This window comes from Balaenoptera musculus, chromosome 12 (assembly GCF_009873245.2).
Source record: "Balaenoptera musculus isolate JJ_BM4_2016_0621 chromosome 12, mBalMus1.pri.v3, whole genome shotgun sequence".
NCBI classification, from domain to species: domain Eukaryota; kingdom Metazoa; phylum Chordata; class Mammalia; order Artiodactyla; family Balaenopteridae; genus Balaenoptera; species Balaenoptera musculus.
Window position 1 is genome coordinate 3,779,634 of NC_045796.1, and position 15,352 is coordinate 3,794,985.

A 15,352-nucleotide genomic window follows, 5' to 3' on the forward strand; every position below is an offset into this window, starting at 1 on the left:
TCTCTATGTATAGTATCATGTCATCCGCAAACAGTGACAGTTTTACTTCTCCTTTTCCAATTTGTATTCCTTTTATTTCTTTTTCTTCTCTGATTGCCGTGGCTAGGACTTCCAGAACTATGTTGAATAATAGTGGTGAGAGTGGACATCCTTGTCTCGTTCCTGATCTTAGAGGAAATGCTTTCAGTTTTTCACCATTGAGAATGATGTTTGCTGTGGGTTTGTCATATATGGCTTTTATTATGTTGAGGTAGGTTCCCTCTATGCCCACTTTCTGGAGAGTTTTTATCAGAAATGGGTGTTGAATTTTGTCAAAAGCTTTTTCTGCATCTATTGAGATGATCATATGGTTTTTATTCTTCAATTTGTTAATATGGTGTATCACATTGATTTGCGTATATTGAAGAATCCTTGCATCCCTGGGATAAATCCCACTTGATCGTGGTGTATGATCCTTTTAATGTATTGTTGGATTCTGTTTGCTAGTATTTTGTTGAGGATTTTTGCATCTATATTCATCAGTGATATTGGTCTGTAATTTTCTTTTTTGTAGTGTCTTTGTCTGGTTTTGGTATCAGGGTGATGGTGGCCTCATAGAATGAGTTTGGGAGTGTTCCTTCCTCTGCAATTTTTTGGAAGAGTTTGAGAAGGATGGGTGTTAGCTCTTCTCTAAATGTTTGATAGAATTCACCTGTGAAGCCATCTGGTCCTGGACTTTTGTTTGTTGGAAGATTTTTAATCACAGTTTCAATTTCATTACTTGTGATTGGTCTGTTCATATTTTCTGTTTCTTCCTGATTCAGTCTTGGAAGGTTATACCTTTCTAAGAATTTGTCCATTTCTTCCAGGTTGTCCATTTTATTGGCATAAAGTTGCTTGTAGTAGTCTCTTAGGATGCTTTGTATTTCTGCGGTGTCTGTTGTAACTTCTCCTTCTTCATTTCTGATTTTATTGATTTGAGTCCTCTCCCTCTTTTTCTTGATGAGTCTGGCTAATGGCTTATCAATTTTGTTTATCTTCTCAAAGAACCAACTTTTAGTTTTATTGATCTTTGCTATTGTTTTCTTTGTTTCTATTTCATTTATTTCTGCTCTGATCTTTATGATTTCTTTCCTTCTGCTAACTTTGGGTTTTGTTTGTTCTTCTTTCTCTAGTTTCTTTAGGTGTAAGGTTAGATTGTTTACTTGAGATTTTTCTTGTTTCTTTAGGTAGGCTTGTATAGCTATAAACTTCCCTCTTAGAACCGCTTTTGCTGCATCCCATAGGTTTTGGGTAGTCGTGTTTTCATTGTCATTTGTCTCTAGGTATTTTTTTATTTCCTCTTTGATTTCTTCCGTGATCTCTTGGTTATTTAGTAACGTATTGTTTAGCCTCCATGTGTTTGTCTTTTTTACGTTTTTTTCCCTGTAATTCATTTCTAATCTCATAGCGTTGTGGTCAGAAAAGATGCTTGATATGATTTCAATTTTCTTAAATTTACTGAGGCTTGATTTGTGACCCAAGATGTGATCTATCCTGGAGAATGTTCCGTGCGCACTTGAGAAGAACGTGTAATCTGCTGTTTTTGGATGGAATGTCCTATATATATCAATTAAATCTATCTGGTCTATTGTGTCATTTAAAGCTTCTGTTTCCTTATTTATTTTCATTTTGGATGATCTGTCCATTGGTGTAAGTGAAGTGTTAAAGTCCCCCACTATTATTGTGTTACTGTCGATTTCTTCTTTTATAGCTGTTAGCAGTTGCCTTATGTATTGAGGTGCTCCTATGTTGGGTGCATATATATTTATAATTGTTATATCTTCTTCTTGGATTGATCCCTGGATCATTATGTAGTGTCCTTCCTTGTCTCTTGTAACATTCTTTATTTTAAAGTCTATTTTATCTGATATGAGTATAGCTACTCCAGCTTTCTTTTGATTTCCATTTGCATGGAATATCTTTTTCCATCCCCTCACTTTCAGTCTGTATGTGTCCCTAGGTCTAAAGTGGGTCTCTTGTAGACAGCATATATATGGGTCTTGTTTTTGTATCCATTCAGCCAGTCTATGTCTTTTGGTTGGGGCATTTAATCCATTCACGTTTAAGGTAATTATCGATATGTATGTTCCTATGACCATTTTCTTAATTGTTTTGGGTTTGTTTTTGTAGGTCCTTTTCTTCTCTTGTGTTTCCCACTTAGAGAAGTTCCTTTAGCATTTGTCGTAGAGCTGGTTTGGTGGTGCTGAATTCTCTTAGCTTTTGCTTGTCTGTAAAGCTTTTGATTTCTCCATCAAATCTAAATGAGATCCTTGCCGGGTAGAGTAATCTTGGTTGTAGGTTCTTCCCTTTCATCACTTTAAGTATATCATGCCACTCCCTTCTGGCTTGCAGAGTTTCTGCTGAGAAATCAGCTGTTAACCTTATGGGAGTTCCCTTGTATGTTATTTGTCGTTTTTCCCTTGCTGCTTTCAATAATTTTTCTTTGTCTTTAATTTTTGCCACTTTGATTACTATGTGTCTCGGCGTGTTTCTCCTTGGGTTTATTCTGTATGGGACTCTCTGCGCTTCCTGGACTTGGGTGGCTATTTCCTTTCCCATGTTAGGGAAGTTTTCGACTATAATCTCTTCAAATATTTTCTCTGGTCCTTTCTCTCTCTCTTCTCCTTCTGGGACCCCTATAATGCGAATGTTGTTGCGTTTAATGTTGTCCCAGAGGTCTCTTAGGCTGTCTTCATTTCTTTTCATTCTTTTTTCTTTAGTCTGTTCCGCAGCAGTGAATTCCACCATTCTGTCTTCCAGGTCACTTATCCGTTCTTCTGCCTCAGTTATTCTGCTATTGATTCCTTCTAGTGTAGTTTTCATTTCAGTTATTGTATTGGTGATCTCTGTTTGTTTGTTCTTTAATTCTTCTAGGTCTTTGTTAATCATTTCTTGCATCTTCTCAATCTTTGCCTCCATTCTTATTCCGAGGTCCTGGATCATCTTCACTATCATTATTCTGAATTCTTTTTCTGGAAGGTTGCCTATCTCCACTTCATTTAGTTGTTTTTCTGGGGTTTTTTCTTGTTCCTTCATCTGGTACATAGCCCTCTTCCTTCTCATCTTCTCTATCTTTCTGTAACTGTGGTTTTTGGTCCACAGGCTGCAGGATCGTAGTTTTTCTTGCTTCTGTTGTCTACCCTCTGGTGGTTGAGGCTATCTAAGAGGCTTGATGGGAGGCTCTGGTGGTGGGTAGAGCTGACTGTTGCTGTGGCGGTTAGAGCTCAGTAAAACCTTAATCCACTTGACTGTTGATGGGTGGGGCTGGGTTCCCTCCCTGTTGGTTGTTTTGCCTGAGGCAACCCAACACTGGAGCCTACCCGTGCTCTTTGGTGGGGTTAATGGCAGACTCTGGGAGGGCTCACGCGAAGGAGAACTTCCCAGAACCTCTGCTGCCAGTGTCCTTATCCCCACGGTGAAACAGAGCCACCACTCGCCTCTGCAGGGGACCCCCCAACACCAGCAGGTAGGTCTGGTTCAGTCTCCCCCAGGGTCACTGCTCCTTCCCCTGGGTCCCGATGCACACATTACTTTGTGTGTGCCCTCCAAGAGTGGGGTCTCTGTTTCCCCCAGTCCTGTCAAAGTCCTGCAATCAATTCCCACTAGGCTTCAAAGTCTGATTCTCTAGGAATTCCTCCTCCCGTAGCCGGACCCCCAGGTTGGGAAGCCTGACGTGGGGCTCAGAACCTTCACTCCAGTGGGTGGACTTCTGTGGTATAAGTGTTCGCCAGTCTGTGAGCCACCCACCCAGCAGTTATGGGATTTGATTTTACTCTGATTGCGCCCCTCCTACCGTCTCACTGTGGCTTCTCCTCTGTCCTTGGACGTGGGGTATCCTCCTTGGTGAAGTCCAGGGTCTTCCTGTCAATGATTGTCCAGCAGCCAGTTGTGATTCTGGTGCTCTCGCAAGAGGGAGTGAGAGCACGTCCTTCTACTCCGCCATCTTGGTTAATCCTCTCCTCTTAATGAGTCTCTTATCTTTAGCACCTTGTAGAATTTCAAATTGAATTTTACATCACTGAGGCTGTTTTGCAGGGTGAACATGGGCTGGATCTTGTTTTTTTTTTTTTTTACCTAATACAACTACATAATTATATATATTATATATATATATATATATATGAGAGACCTATATATCTATATAGTTTAAATTGATTTTTTAAATACAGAATTCATTGAAATAAATCAGTTGCCTTCTCAATAATACCAGTCTGTTGTAGAATCATACAGTTGTGACTTTAGTCCCCAGCAGAATTATTTAATATGTATAAATTCTGTGCCTTGTCTGTGCTAGAAACATGCAGCCTATTCCCTGAAGTCATAAAGATATACTTGCTTTTTCTCTTTTCTGCATCTAAAAGTACAATTTTCCATTGTCTTTTTCACCTAACCATCCCTAAGGATGGTAATTTATTGAATAATTCACAGAGAGTGTACAATAGTACAAATAATTACAATCACTGAGTAATAGTTATTGATAGCCTATTTGTGATTTTGAGTTGTTTAGTGAAATGGCATACCAACATGAAGCATCAATTTGAAAACATGTAATTTTATATCTTTTTAAGTGAAGATATGTAAAAGTTCTTTGCTTGAAAATTCTGTGTATATTCAACAGTTATTAGACTATGAAAATTATTTCAGTGAAACTGACTACATATATTGAATATCAATGAAAAAATGTCGAGTATTTTGAACTGAACATTAGTTTTATCATTGGATTTAGTGACCCTGAGAAAAGGAGAATTTGTGTTGTAAACAGTAAAAGATAAGAACTTATTCCTTAAGCATGTTTTTTAGCACCTAAAATGTACCAGTGCTTTATTCTCCCATTTGATACTGTTGCTAGAGTTTCACTTACCTTAAGTCTTAAATCTATGATAATTACTTACAAAAAAGTGGAAGCACTTTGCAAGGCTTAACTGAACAGTGCTGGAATACAACATCAGTTCAAATATGACACTGAAATTTACTGTTGCAAAACAGCTGTATAACATGACGTAATATCTATAGTTTAAAATTGCTAAAGTTCTAACTACTTTTTTTCCCCTACTTTTTCATAGTGGTAAAATATAAATAACACACAATTTGCCATTTTAACCGTATCAAGGATATAATCCAATGGCATTAATTATACTCACAATGTGTGCAACCATCACCCCTGTCTACTTCTAAAACTTTGTCTTTATCCAAAACAGAAACTCTGTACCCATTAAGCAAATAATTCCTCATTCTCCTCTCCCTCGGCCCCTGGACGCCCCTAGTCTACTTTGTCTCTATGAATTTACCTGTTCTAGATATTTCATATAAGTGGAATCATATAATGTTTGCCCTTTGTGTCTAGCTTATTTTATTTACCATATCATTCTTAAGGTTCCTCCATGTTGTAACAAGACTTCATTCCTTCTTATGGATGAATAATAGTCCATTGTATGTATATACATCTTTTAAAAATATTTCTATGTTAAATCAATCAGCATAAATGTCATTTTTCTATATCTTTGATGTAAATGAAGATGTCGTATTGGTTAATTTTATTCTTTTCAATTCTTTTACAGGTTTGACAGATGAAAAAGTGAAGGCATATCTTTCTCTTCACCCCCAGGTATTAGATGAATTTGTATCTGAAAGTGTTAGTGCAGAGACTGTAGAAAAATGGCTGAAGAGGAAAAACAACAAACCAGAAGGTAAGATCTCATTCAGATTGAGTGTGGATTACTTTCTATTTTATAGTGACAAAAAAGGTATTTAATACATGCTAGAAAGTAAAATATTAGTAGTTTAATTCTGTAAGAATTTTATTCTGTTTAAAAAGATAACTTAAAATAAGTTAGAAGGAGGGGAAACAAATACAAAAGGATGATCTTTAACTAAAAAAATGCCTGGCAAAGAATTGAAAATTTATTTAGATATGACCACATTGAAAAATGCAGAAGTCAATATTAGACTTGATTTTATTTAATGATTATTATTGATTATAAAAATATTCTTTATAGATTTCAAAAATAGATTTATATTATATTTTGCAAAATGAATTATTCAAACAATTTTTGTATGTGCACAGTAGGAAAAGAAGTCTTGACTTACATTAGACATTTTATTTACACTCATAAACTTAAGATGTGGTTATATTTATGGAAAAAAGAAAGGTGGACTCAAAAGGAATGTGAAGTCAAATAAATTTCCCCCAAAATTGAATCTATGTTAATATATTGGATTTGGTTATTCTGGTATAATTTTAATTTTGGATTTAAATGAATTTATATTTGGCCACTTATGACTTCTCATTTCTGTGAATGTTGCTTTTATAGTGGAAATTAAAATTTATATACGATTCTAACTATATGGAGAACTTTTATATTAAAAAAACCAAAATATATACTATTTTTCTGGAAATTTTTTTTGTGTAAAAAAATGCGACATTTAAAGTTCAAAAATGACCATTACTAAAATATTATGCTGTTAGACCTATGCTAATAGTGTGCTGCCTGGAGCTGATTTTCCTCACTCTACATATGAAAGTTTCTATAATTTTCTTACATAATTTTTATAATAAAAAAGAGGTGGATATTTTTAAAAAGAGAGTTTTTGGTATTGAAACACAAAATTGTTTTTAAAGTGTCCATGGGTGTGTGTGAATGTGTATGCATGTATGTGTGGATTGAGAGGGAGGGAAAAAGGGAGAGAGAGAGAGAGAGAAAGAAATATACCTAAATCAGAGACAGGCATATTCTTTTCAAAAGGATCATGGCATTAATAGTAAGAACAAAGCGTGACATGGCATGTTTCATCTATTACAAACCTTACACATTTCCAAACAGTTCGAGATGTCTGAAACTTTCAGAAGTGTGACTGAGTTGTACTTAAGGCAACCTGCTGTATAATGGTGGACAGTAATATAATGCAAACATATATGCTGCCAACATTGTTAATCAACTACACTCCCATATAAAATGAAAAGTTAAAAATATATATGATGTCTCTGAGATATGAAATTGAGCGTAGGTCTTAGAAAATGAAAAGAATTGCATGCTGTTTTAGTGTTACAGTGATAGTTAACTTTTAAAGTTTTATAAATATTTGAATGTCATTCACATCTCCCGAATCTGTTTTCTATATTAGTTAACCAAATAATACTTTAAACCTCTTAATACATATACTCAAGAGTTAAATGATTATTAAGAATAGCAATGTGTAACTGAAACAATACTCAGTTATGCTGGAAGAAAAACTTGTCCTTATAAGGAGGTGATTTTGACAGTGACCCTGTGCCGGGCTAGAGACTGTTGATGGCACCGAGACTGTGAATGAATCGTCCACTCGGGGCTCACCGTCTAGTGGTGGGGAAAGGCATAGAAGTAACCACAGCACAGAACGCATCAGCAGTAAACAAGGATGCAAGCAGTTTGCAGTGGAAGGGCATTAAAAGGAACCTTTAATTCTACTGCTGCGGTCCAGTAAGACCCTTTTTACCTCCTCTTCCAAGGAGTTTATCACAAGAATGTATCTCATTACATCTGCTTTATATCCAGTGAGATTCTGTAGCATGGCCCCTGCAGACTGTTTAAAGGCAAGGGTTAGCACTAAACTTGTGTGAGCAGCATGGAAAAAGCATTGCCCAGTCTTCTTTGAGATGTAGAAAGCCAGTTAAATATCTTTATTTCATTTATATTGTCACGGATTAAAGTAGTGGTTCTCTGAACCATCTCCTTTCTTTTCCCTCACCCCCCCCCCCTCATTATTATCCCTTCATTGAAAATGTCTTGAGGAAGAAAATTTTTGTCAGGAGATTTTTAAGGAGTGTTTCTATTACCATGTGTGGACCCAGGAACAGAAAGTGTGATAGCTAGAAGGTCTTGGAGAATATTTTGTTGAAAATGAGAAAAACCTATCCAAATTATTTCATTTTGTGTCAATATAGTAAAAGAAAATGAAGTAAGGAAAACTGTGCTGGAATAAATAATTTGCACAACACTTTGTACATTATAAATACTCAATAAATATTTATTTTATTTATTTTTTTAAACACCAATAAACCAGCCTCGTATGGAAATGATCTATATTATGGGGACAGAAAATCGTGTAAAGGCATATTCTGCTTACAGAAAGATCCTATATGAAAATTCAAATTTTTAAACAAATGAATACAGGGGTGGTTATTTAAATTACAAAGTTATATTTGCCTTTAAAATGGTCAGCTTTCATACTGCTTGCACGTGTTTCTTAATGATGACTGTGCTATCCAAAAAGCTAGTTTTTCTTCAATCATTTAGCGTTTTATTCAGCACCTACTGTTTGCTTGGTGCTCAGAAGGCAAACTGCTTAAAAAATAGAGAACGCATGACATTTTATTTAAACTATGGTAATATTTATAATGGACTAATATCGTGTGACCATAGAGCAGTTGTAATTTTCAAGACAGCTCGCATATATTGACCCTTTACATCTGGTTGAATTAATGAAGGTTAAGTAAGCTCATGTTCATTTGGCAGATGTTGGAAATGTGCAAGGGAAGCTAAAGGGTCACTAAGGGTCCAGCGTTTATCACAAGAATGTGTCTCATTACATCTGCTTTATATTCAGTGAAATTCTGTAGCATGGCCCCTGCAGACTGTTTAAAGGCAAGGGTTAGCACTAAACTTGTGTGAGTGGCATGGAAAAAGCATTGCCCAGTCTATCATGTGTACCTGTAAATGTCAAGTAATTAACAATGAAAATGTTAGTGCTGTCAGCTGCCTTTAATGTTTACAAGAATGGTTTCTTTTTTTACACAAAGAATATAGTTACATTTTTTCACCTCTCTATGATTCTAGAGATGGGATTTAATTTTCATTCAAATAAAACTGTTAGATATTTCATACTTAGAATTAGTGGGATTTAATTTATGCCCCCCAAACCTATTATATACAACCTAAAATGTGAATTAAGTAGCACTTGCCCTACTTGGTATATAACATACTGTTTCTATGCTAGTGTATATAATGTAGCAGGATATTAAGTTAACAAAGCATGAATTTGCCAAAGCACACAATGTGAGAAGACTTCAGTTACTAAGACACTAGTCAGTGATGTGTTAACTATTAGGACATACCATGAATAAGAAAAAGCACATAATTGAAATAGTTTACTTGGAACTTCATTTTGGGCACTTTCTCTCTTTTCCTTAAAATTACGTTGTCTCAAATGTTGAAATTACATTTTCACATAGAACTTTCATATTCTTTTTCATAATGGAAAACAGAAAATGTGTTGAGTGTTGCATGCCTTAATCTAAATTATAAATAAACCTGAATTCACCATCTGGTAACCAGAAGGGGGATAAAGTTGATATTAATTCATTTGTAAAGAGTTACTTGATGTATTTCGTTAATTCTGTTAATTGTACATATTACTGTTAAAGGTGTATCTTTAATATATTCTTTTTGAGAGTGTTTGGGCTCCTTAGCAATCCAATCAAGTTGATTGGGATTTTGATAATTTCAAAAGATTAAGTCAGATCATCACAAATATTGTTAGTGATTATGAAACTAATTCAAAGAAATTTAATAGCTTTGTTATAGACTAGATTGATTTCTGAAGCAGTTTTTATATTATCTGTAAAGTTCCTATCGGTGGTAGCTATTATTTTTTCATTCAACATTGTTACTACATTTCCTAAATGAAAATTTTGTTTGCAAGGCATTCTAACTAATGAAAATATTATGAGCTAATGGAGTTTTGAAAATACTTTGTTTTTGTTGGTGTTTCTTTTTATAAAAATTGTACTTGTTAATTGCACATATTATAGAAAAAGATGTGTAATAGAAATCATTGCATCTATTTAATATAATTTTTTTCGGCATTTAAAATTTTGTTTCATGTAACGCAGATTTTTAAAAATAAAATAAAAAGCCTGTGAAAGATAAGTGAAATAACCATTTCTGTGTGTGCATGTGTGTGTGTGTGTGTGTGTGTGTGTGTTTTAATCTACCCCTTAAAAGCTTCCTGAAGATTTAACATTGATCTGGATTATTTGACCAAAGGTTGAATAATCATTTCTAGAAACATTCGAGTGGTGAGTTGTAGCTGGAATGTGACCAGGTACTACTCATTTCTCTAGCTACTTATTCAGCATGCCAGTTGACAAAGATCTGTGTAGTACCTACTATGGGAGTGTAGTTGGAAAACAAGGAATATAAATTTGATTCCCTCAAGGTCACTTTCTGATAGAGGAAGACAGATAATAAACACATAAGCTAAGAATAAGATTTATTTCAGTATTTGTTGACTGTGTATATTTGAAAACATCTAGCATAAGGTCTAGCAAATAGAAATTTTTAGGAGAATTAGATTTGCTGGAGATTTTAAAATCCACATTGTTTGCTTTTGGATAGTCAGACAGAGCCTATGTTTTATATTGAGCATGTGTGCCTGTCGCATCTGCCCTGTCCTGGGCTCTTTGTAAGTCACAGGAACACTATTTCTCGCGTTTACTGCCCTTAAGGAACTCATAATCTTGTGGTGTGGAAAGAAGATATGAAACTATGAAAGTACAGCAACTGAGGGTGTATAATCAAGTGTTAAATTGTGTAGTATAGTTTATCAAGACAACACTTGTGAGAATTGGGGTCATTAAGAGGTATGAAAATTGAGAAGGCTTTTTGTAGGAATTGGTTTTTGATTTAGGCAACTGGTTCCCCAGATCACCGCCAACATCACTTGGGAACTAGTTAGGAATGCCATAGGTTGGGTCTTAGCCCAGACCTCCTGAATCAGAAACTCCTGTGGTTGGACCAGCGATCTCTGTTGTAACAAGCGCCCACCGCGGGCCCCAGCCCCGGCCCCGGCCTGGCCCCCGGCCGCCGGTAATTCTGATGGAAGCTAACACTTGAGAACCACAGCCTTGGGCACTGGGGTGGGGGGCCTGTGGAGGAGCTGGGGGGAGCAACAGGAGAAAAGGCAGGGCTGCAGGACTTGCTGTGATTTCCTTCTGGGAGAGGCTGAAGAGGGAGCATTTGTCACAAAATTCTGGGTAGAAGCAAGTTGACAGAAAGCAGTAGGGTGGTCGAAAGCAAGTTGGCTATAACAGCTGAAATAGGAGTTTGGTTAAAGAGAATATGTTCAGTCACTCTTCTTTTTAAAAAAGTTTCTGGATTTTTGTTTGTTTGTTTGCTTTTGTAGTGCTGGCAGTTTTGATATGCTGTGGAGTCATTTGGTATAGATTTTACATCTTGAAACTATTTTTTCTTATTTTAAGAATGGGAGAAGTTGCTGTTAAAATTTTTGTCTTTCTACTTTCATTTTATTTTAACTATTTATTCATGTTCTGCATTGACTGTAATAGGAAAAGCAGAAACAATGTAAAAATCCAAAGTAGGTGTTTAATTGATAGCTTTGCTAAAGTATGGTGAGTTGCAGAGCTACTTATATTATCACCTTTTTGCAAGATAATAATCACATATAAATGCATAGACAAAGAGCTAGTAAAATATATGTCATTGTGGTTGTTTTTGGATTTTGGGGATTTATAGGTGTGTTTATATCCTTATATGTGTTGCTGTTATAATAAGAAATAATTAGAAGAAATATTAAAAGAAAGTTTTTAGAGTTTTTCTTATATGGAGGGTTTTGCCCCAAATTTCAGCACTTCTAATTCAGTTTAAACCAGTTATTCTCTGCTTGTTTGGCTACTTTTCTGTTGCAAGGGATAATAAACATTTATTCTATATTTACTAATCCCTTTATTATTGGCTTTTCCTCCCCCTCCCCCATATGTTATCTTCAGTGACATAGATTATCACATAGGAAGTTGGTGGCTGAAATGGGGTCTAGCAAAGCACACAGCTCAGTTTTTTCCCAGAGTCATCATTTTGGGTTTACAAATTATTTTACTCAAATTTACCAAATATCTTCTATATGTTTAGCATTTGCTAATAAGCATCAGACATGAATTCAGTTGTAATGGAATTTGCTGTCTAAAGGGGGCAAAAAATATTAAGTAATTTGACCATAGTTATTTAAATCAGTTATATAAGTTTTTTCCTTGTGATGAGAACTTTTAGGATCTACTCTCTTAGCAGCTTTCAAATACCATGCAGCTGTGGTAACTCTAGTCATCATGCTGTACGTTGAATCCTCAGTATTTACTTATCACATAACTTGAAGTTTGTACCTTTTGACCACTTTCACTCAATCTCCTCATCCTAAATCAGTTTACAAAGTGTTAAGGTTGAAACCTTTTTCTTGAAGGTCAGGAACAAGACAAGCTTGCCCACTCTCACCACTTCTATTCAACATGGTACTGGGAGTCCTGGACAGAACAATAAGGCAAGAAAAAGACATAAAAAGCATCAGAATTGGAAAGGAGAATGTAAAAGGGTCTCTTTTTGCAGATTACATGATTTTATATATAGAAAATACTAAAGACACTGCCAAAAAGTTGTTAGATCTAATCAGCTAATTCAGGAAAATTGAAGAATACAAAAGTCAGTAGTGTTTCTATACACTAACAATGTATTATTTGAAAAAGAAATAAAACAATCTCATTTACAATAGCATCAAAAACAATAGAATTCTTAGGAATAAATTTCACCAAGGAAGTGAAATACCTCTACTCTGAAAACTACAAGACACTCATGAAAGAAATCGAAGAAGACACAAATAAATTGAAAGGTATATTGCGTTCATGGATTGGAAGAATTAATATTGTTAAAATGTCCATACTACCCAAAACCATCTGTAGATTTAACGCAATCCCTGTCAAGATTCCAGTGGCAATTTTTTATAGAAGTAGAAAAAAAAATCCTAAAATTTACATGAAACCATAAAAGACCCTAAATAGCCAAAGAATACTGAGAAAGAACAAAGTGGTAGGTATCACACTTTCTGATTTCAAGGTATAGTACTTAAAGCAGTATGGCACTATATGAAAAAAGACAAATAGATCAATGGAATAGAATCAAGAGCCCAGAAATACACCCAAACATACGTCAACTAATATTTGACCATGGAGCCAAGAATACTAAAAGGAGAAAAGACAGTCTTCAGTAAATGGTGCTGGGAAGATTGAATTTTCACATGTAAAAGAATGAAACTTAAATCCCTATCTTATACCATTCACGAAGATTAACATAAAATGGATCAAAGACTTAAATATAAGACCTGAAACCATGAAACTCCTAGACAAAAACAAAGGAAAAATAGCTCCTTGACATTGGTGTTGGCAATGATGTTTTAGATATGACATCTCCAAACACAAGCAACAAAAACAAAACTAAGCAAGTGAGACTATATCGAGCTAAAAGCTTCTGCACACAACAAAAGAAACAATGAATAAAATGAAAAGCCATCCTATAGAATGGGGAAAAAATTTGCAAACAATCTGATAAGAAATTAATACATCAAAATAAGTAAGGAACTCATTCAATTCAATAGCAACAACAGTAAAAGAAAAAAAATAATCCAATTTAAAAATGGGCAAAGGACCTGAATAGACATTTTTCCAAAAGAGATATGGGAATAGCCAACAGGTACATGAAAAGATGTTCAACTTCTGGAATCATTAGGGAAATGCAAATCAAAACCACTTCACGTGAACCTGTTAGAATGGCCATCATCAAAAAGACAAGAGCTTTGGGACTTCCCTGGTGGTCCAGTGATTAAGACTCCATGCTTCCACTGCAGGGGCATGGGTTCGATCCCTGGCCAGGGAACTAAGATCCTGCATGCCACATGGTGCAGCTGAAAAAAAAAAAAAGGCCAAGAGCTAACAAATGCTGGCAAGGATGTGGAGAAAAGGGTATCCTAGTGCACTGTTGGTAGGAGTCTAAACTGGTGCAGTCACTGTGGAAAACAGTATGGAGTTCCTTAAAAAAATAAAAATACTGTTATCATAGGATCCAGCAATTGCACTCCTGGGAATATATCTGAAGTAAATGAAAACACTCTGTCAAAGAGATACCTGCACCCCAATGTTTTCCTGCAGCATTATTTACAATAGCCAAGACATGGAAGCAACCTAAGTGTCCACTGATGAACAAATAAAGAAGTTGTGGTATATATATACAATGGAATATTATTCAGTTATTTAAAAAAAGGGGAAATCCTGCCACTTGTGACAACATGGATGGACTTTGAGGGCATTTTGCTAAGTCAGAGAAAGACAAATGCTGTAAGATCTCACTTTTTTTTAATGTTGAATCAAAAAAAAAAAAAAACTGAAAAGGAGACCAGATTTGTGGTTACTAGAGGTCGGGGGTGGGGTGATGAGAGGGGAAATTTGGATGAAGGTGGTTAAAAGGCACACATTTCCAATTATAAGATAATTAATACTAGGAATATAATGTAAAACATGATGACTATAGTTAACCCGGGTATGTGATACACCAGCTGTTAAGAGAGTAGACCGTAAGAGTTCTCATCACAAGGAAAAAATTTTTTTTCTTTTTTTCTTTTTTTAAATTTGTATCTATATAAGATGATGGATATAAACTAAACTTACTGTGGTAACCGTTTCACAATATGTGTAAGTCAAATCTTTATGTTGTATACCCTGAACTTGTATAGTGCTGTATGTCAATTATATCTCGGTAAAACTAGAAAAAAATCTTTTAAAAAGGTGCTAAAAAGGAAGATTGAAAAAAATAAAAAATAAAAAAAAAAAATAAAAAAAAAAAAGGAAGATTGGTGTTTAAGCTCAGGCCTGAAGGATGAATTTGCTATTTTTTTGGCTGCACTGGGTCTTCGTTGCTGCACACGGGCTTTCTCTAGTTGCAGCGAGCGGGGGCTACTCTTCGTTGCAGTGCGCGGGCTTCTCATTGCGGTGGCTTCTCTTGTTGCGGAGCACGGGCTCTAGGCACGTGGACTTCAGTAGTTGTGGCACGTGGGCTTCAGTAGTTGTGGCTCATGGTCTCTAGAGCACAGGCTTAGTAGTTGCGGCACTGGGGCTTAGTTGCTCCGCGGCATGTGGGAATCTTCCCGGACCAGGGCTCGAACCCGTGTCCCCTGCATTGACAGGCAGATTCTTAACCACTGTGCCACCAGGGAAGTCCCTAATTTGCAATTCTATTAGAGGAGAAGGAGAACGAGTTTGAGGACTCCAAAGGTGGAAGGGGTTTTGTTGGAGAATCGTGGAAGAGGAGGATGCGGATGGGAGCAGAGAACGATCCTACCAGACTGTTCAGGTCATATTTAAGGGCTTTGGATTTTATCTTGAGAGTAACATGAAGGTATCGAAAGGTTTGAAGGAGGTCTGATAAAACATATTTTGAATGGATTTTCACAATCTATATCTTGTTTGGTATGAAAAAAAAATCAATGCAGTGAAGTTTCCATCTCTGGTCAGTTGTCATCT

General features: G+C 35.7%; 1 protein-coding gene across 1 annotated transcript in view; it reads left to right on the top strand.

Annotated features, from left to right (window-relative positions):
* Positions 1-15,352, top strand: part of PDE10A (phosphodiesterase 10A) — a 305,951-nt gene that overhangs the window by 123,642 nt on the left and 166,957 nt on the right. Inside the window, 1 exon segment of the mRNA XM_036871540.1 lies at positions 5,580-5,708. Coding sequence (XP_036727435.1) covers positions 5,580-5,708 — 129 coding nt within the window.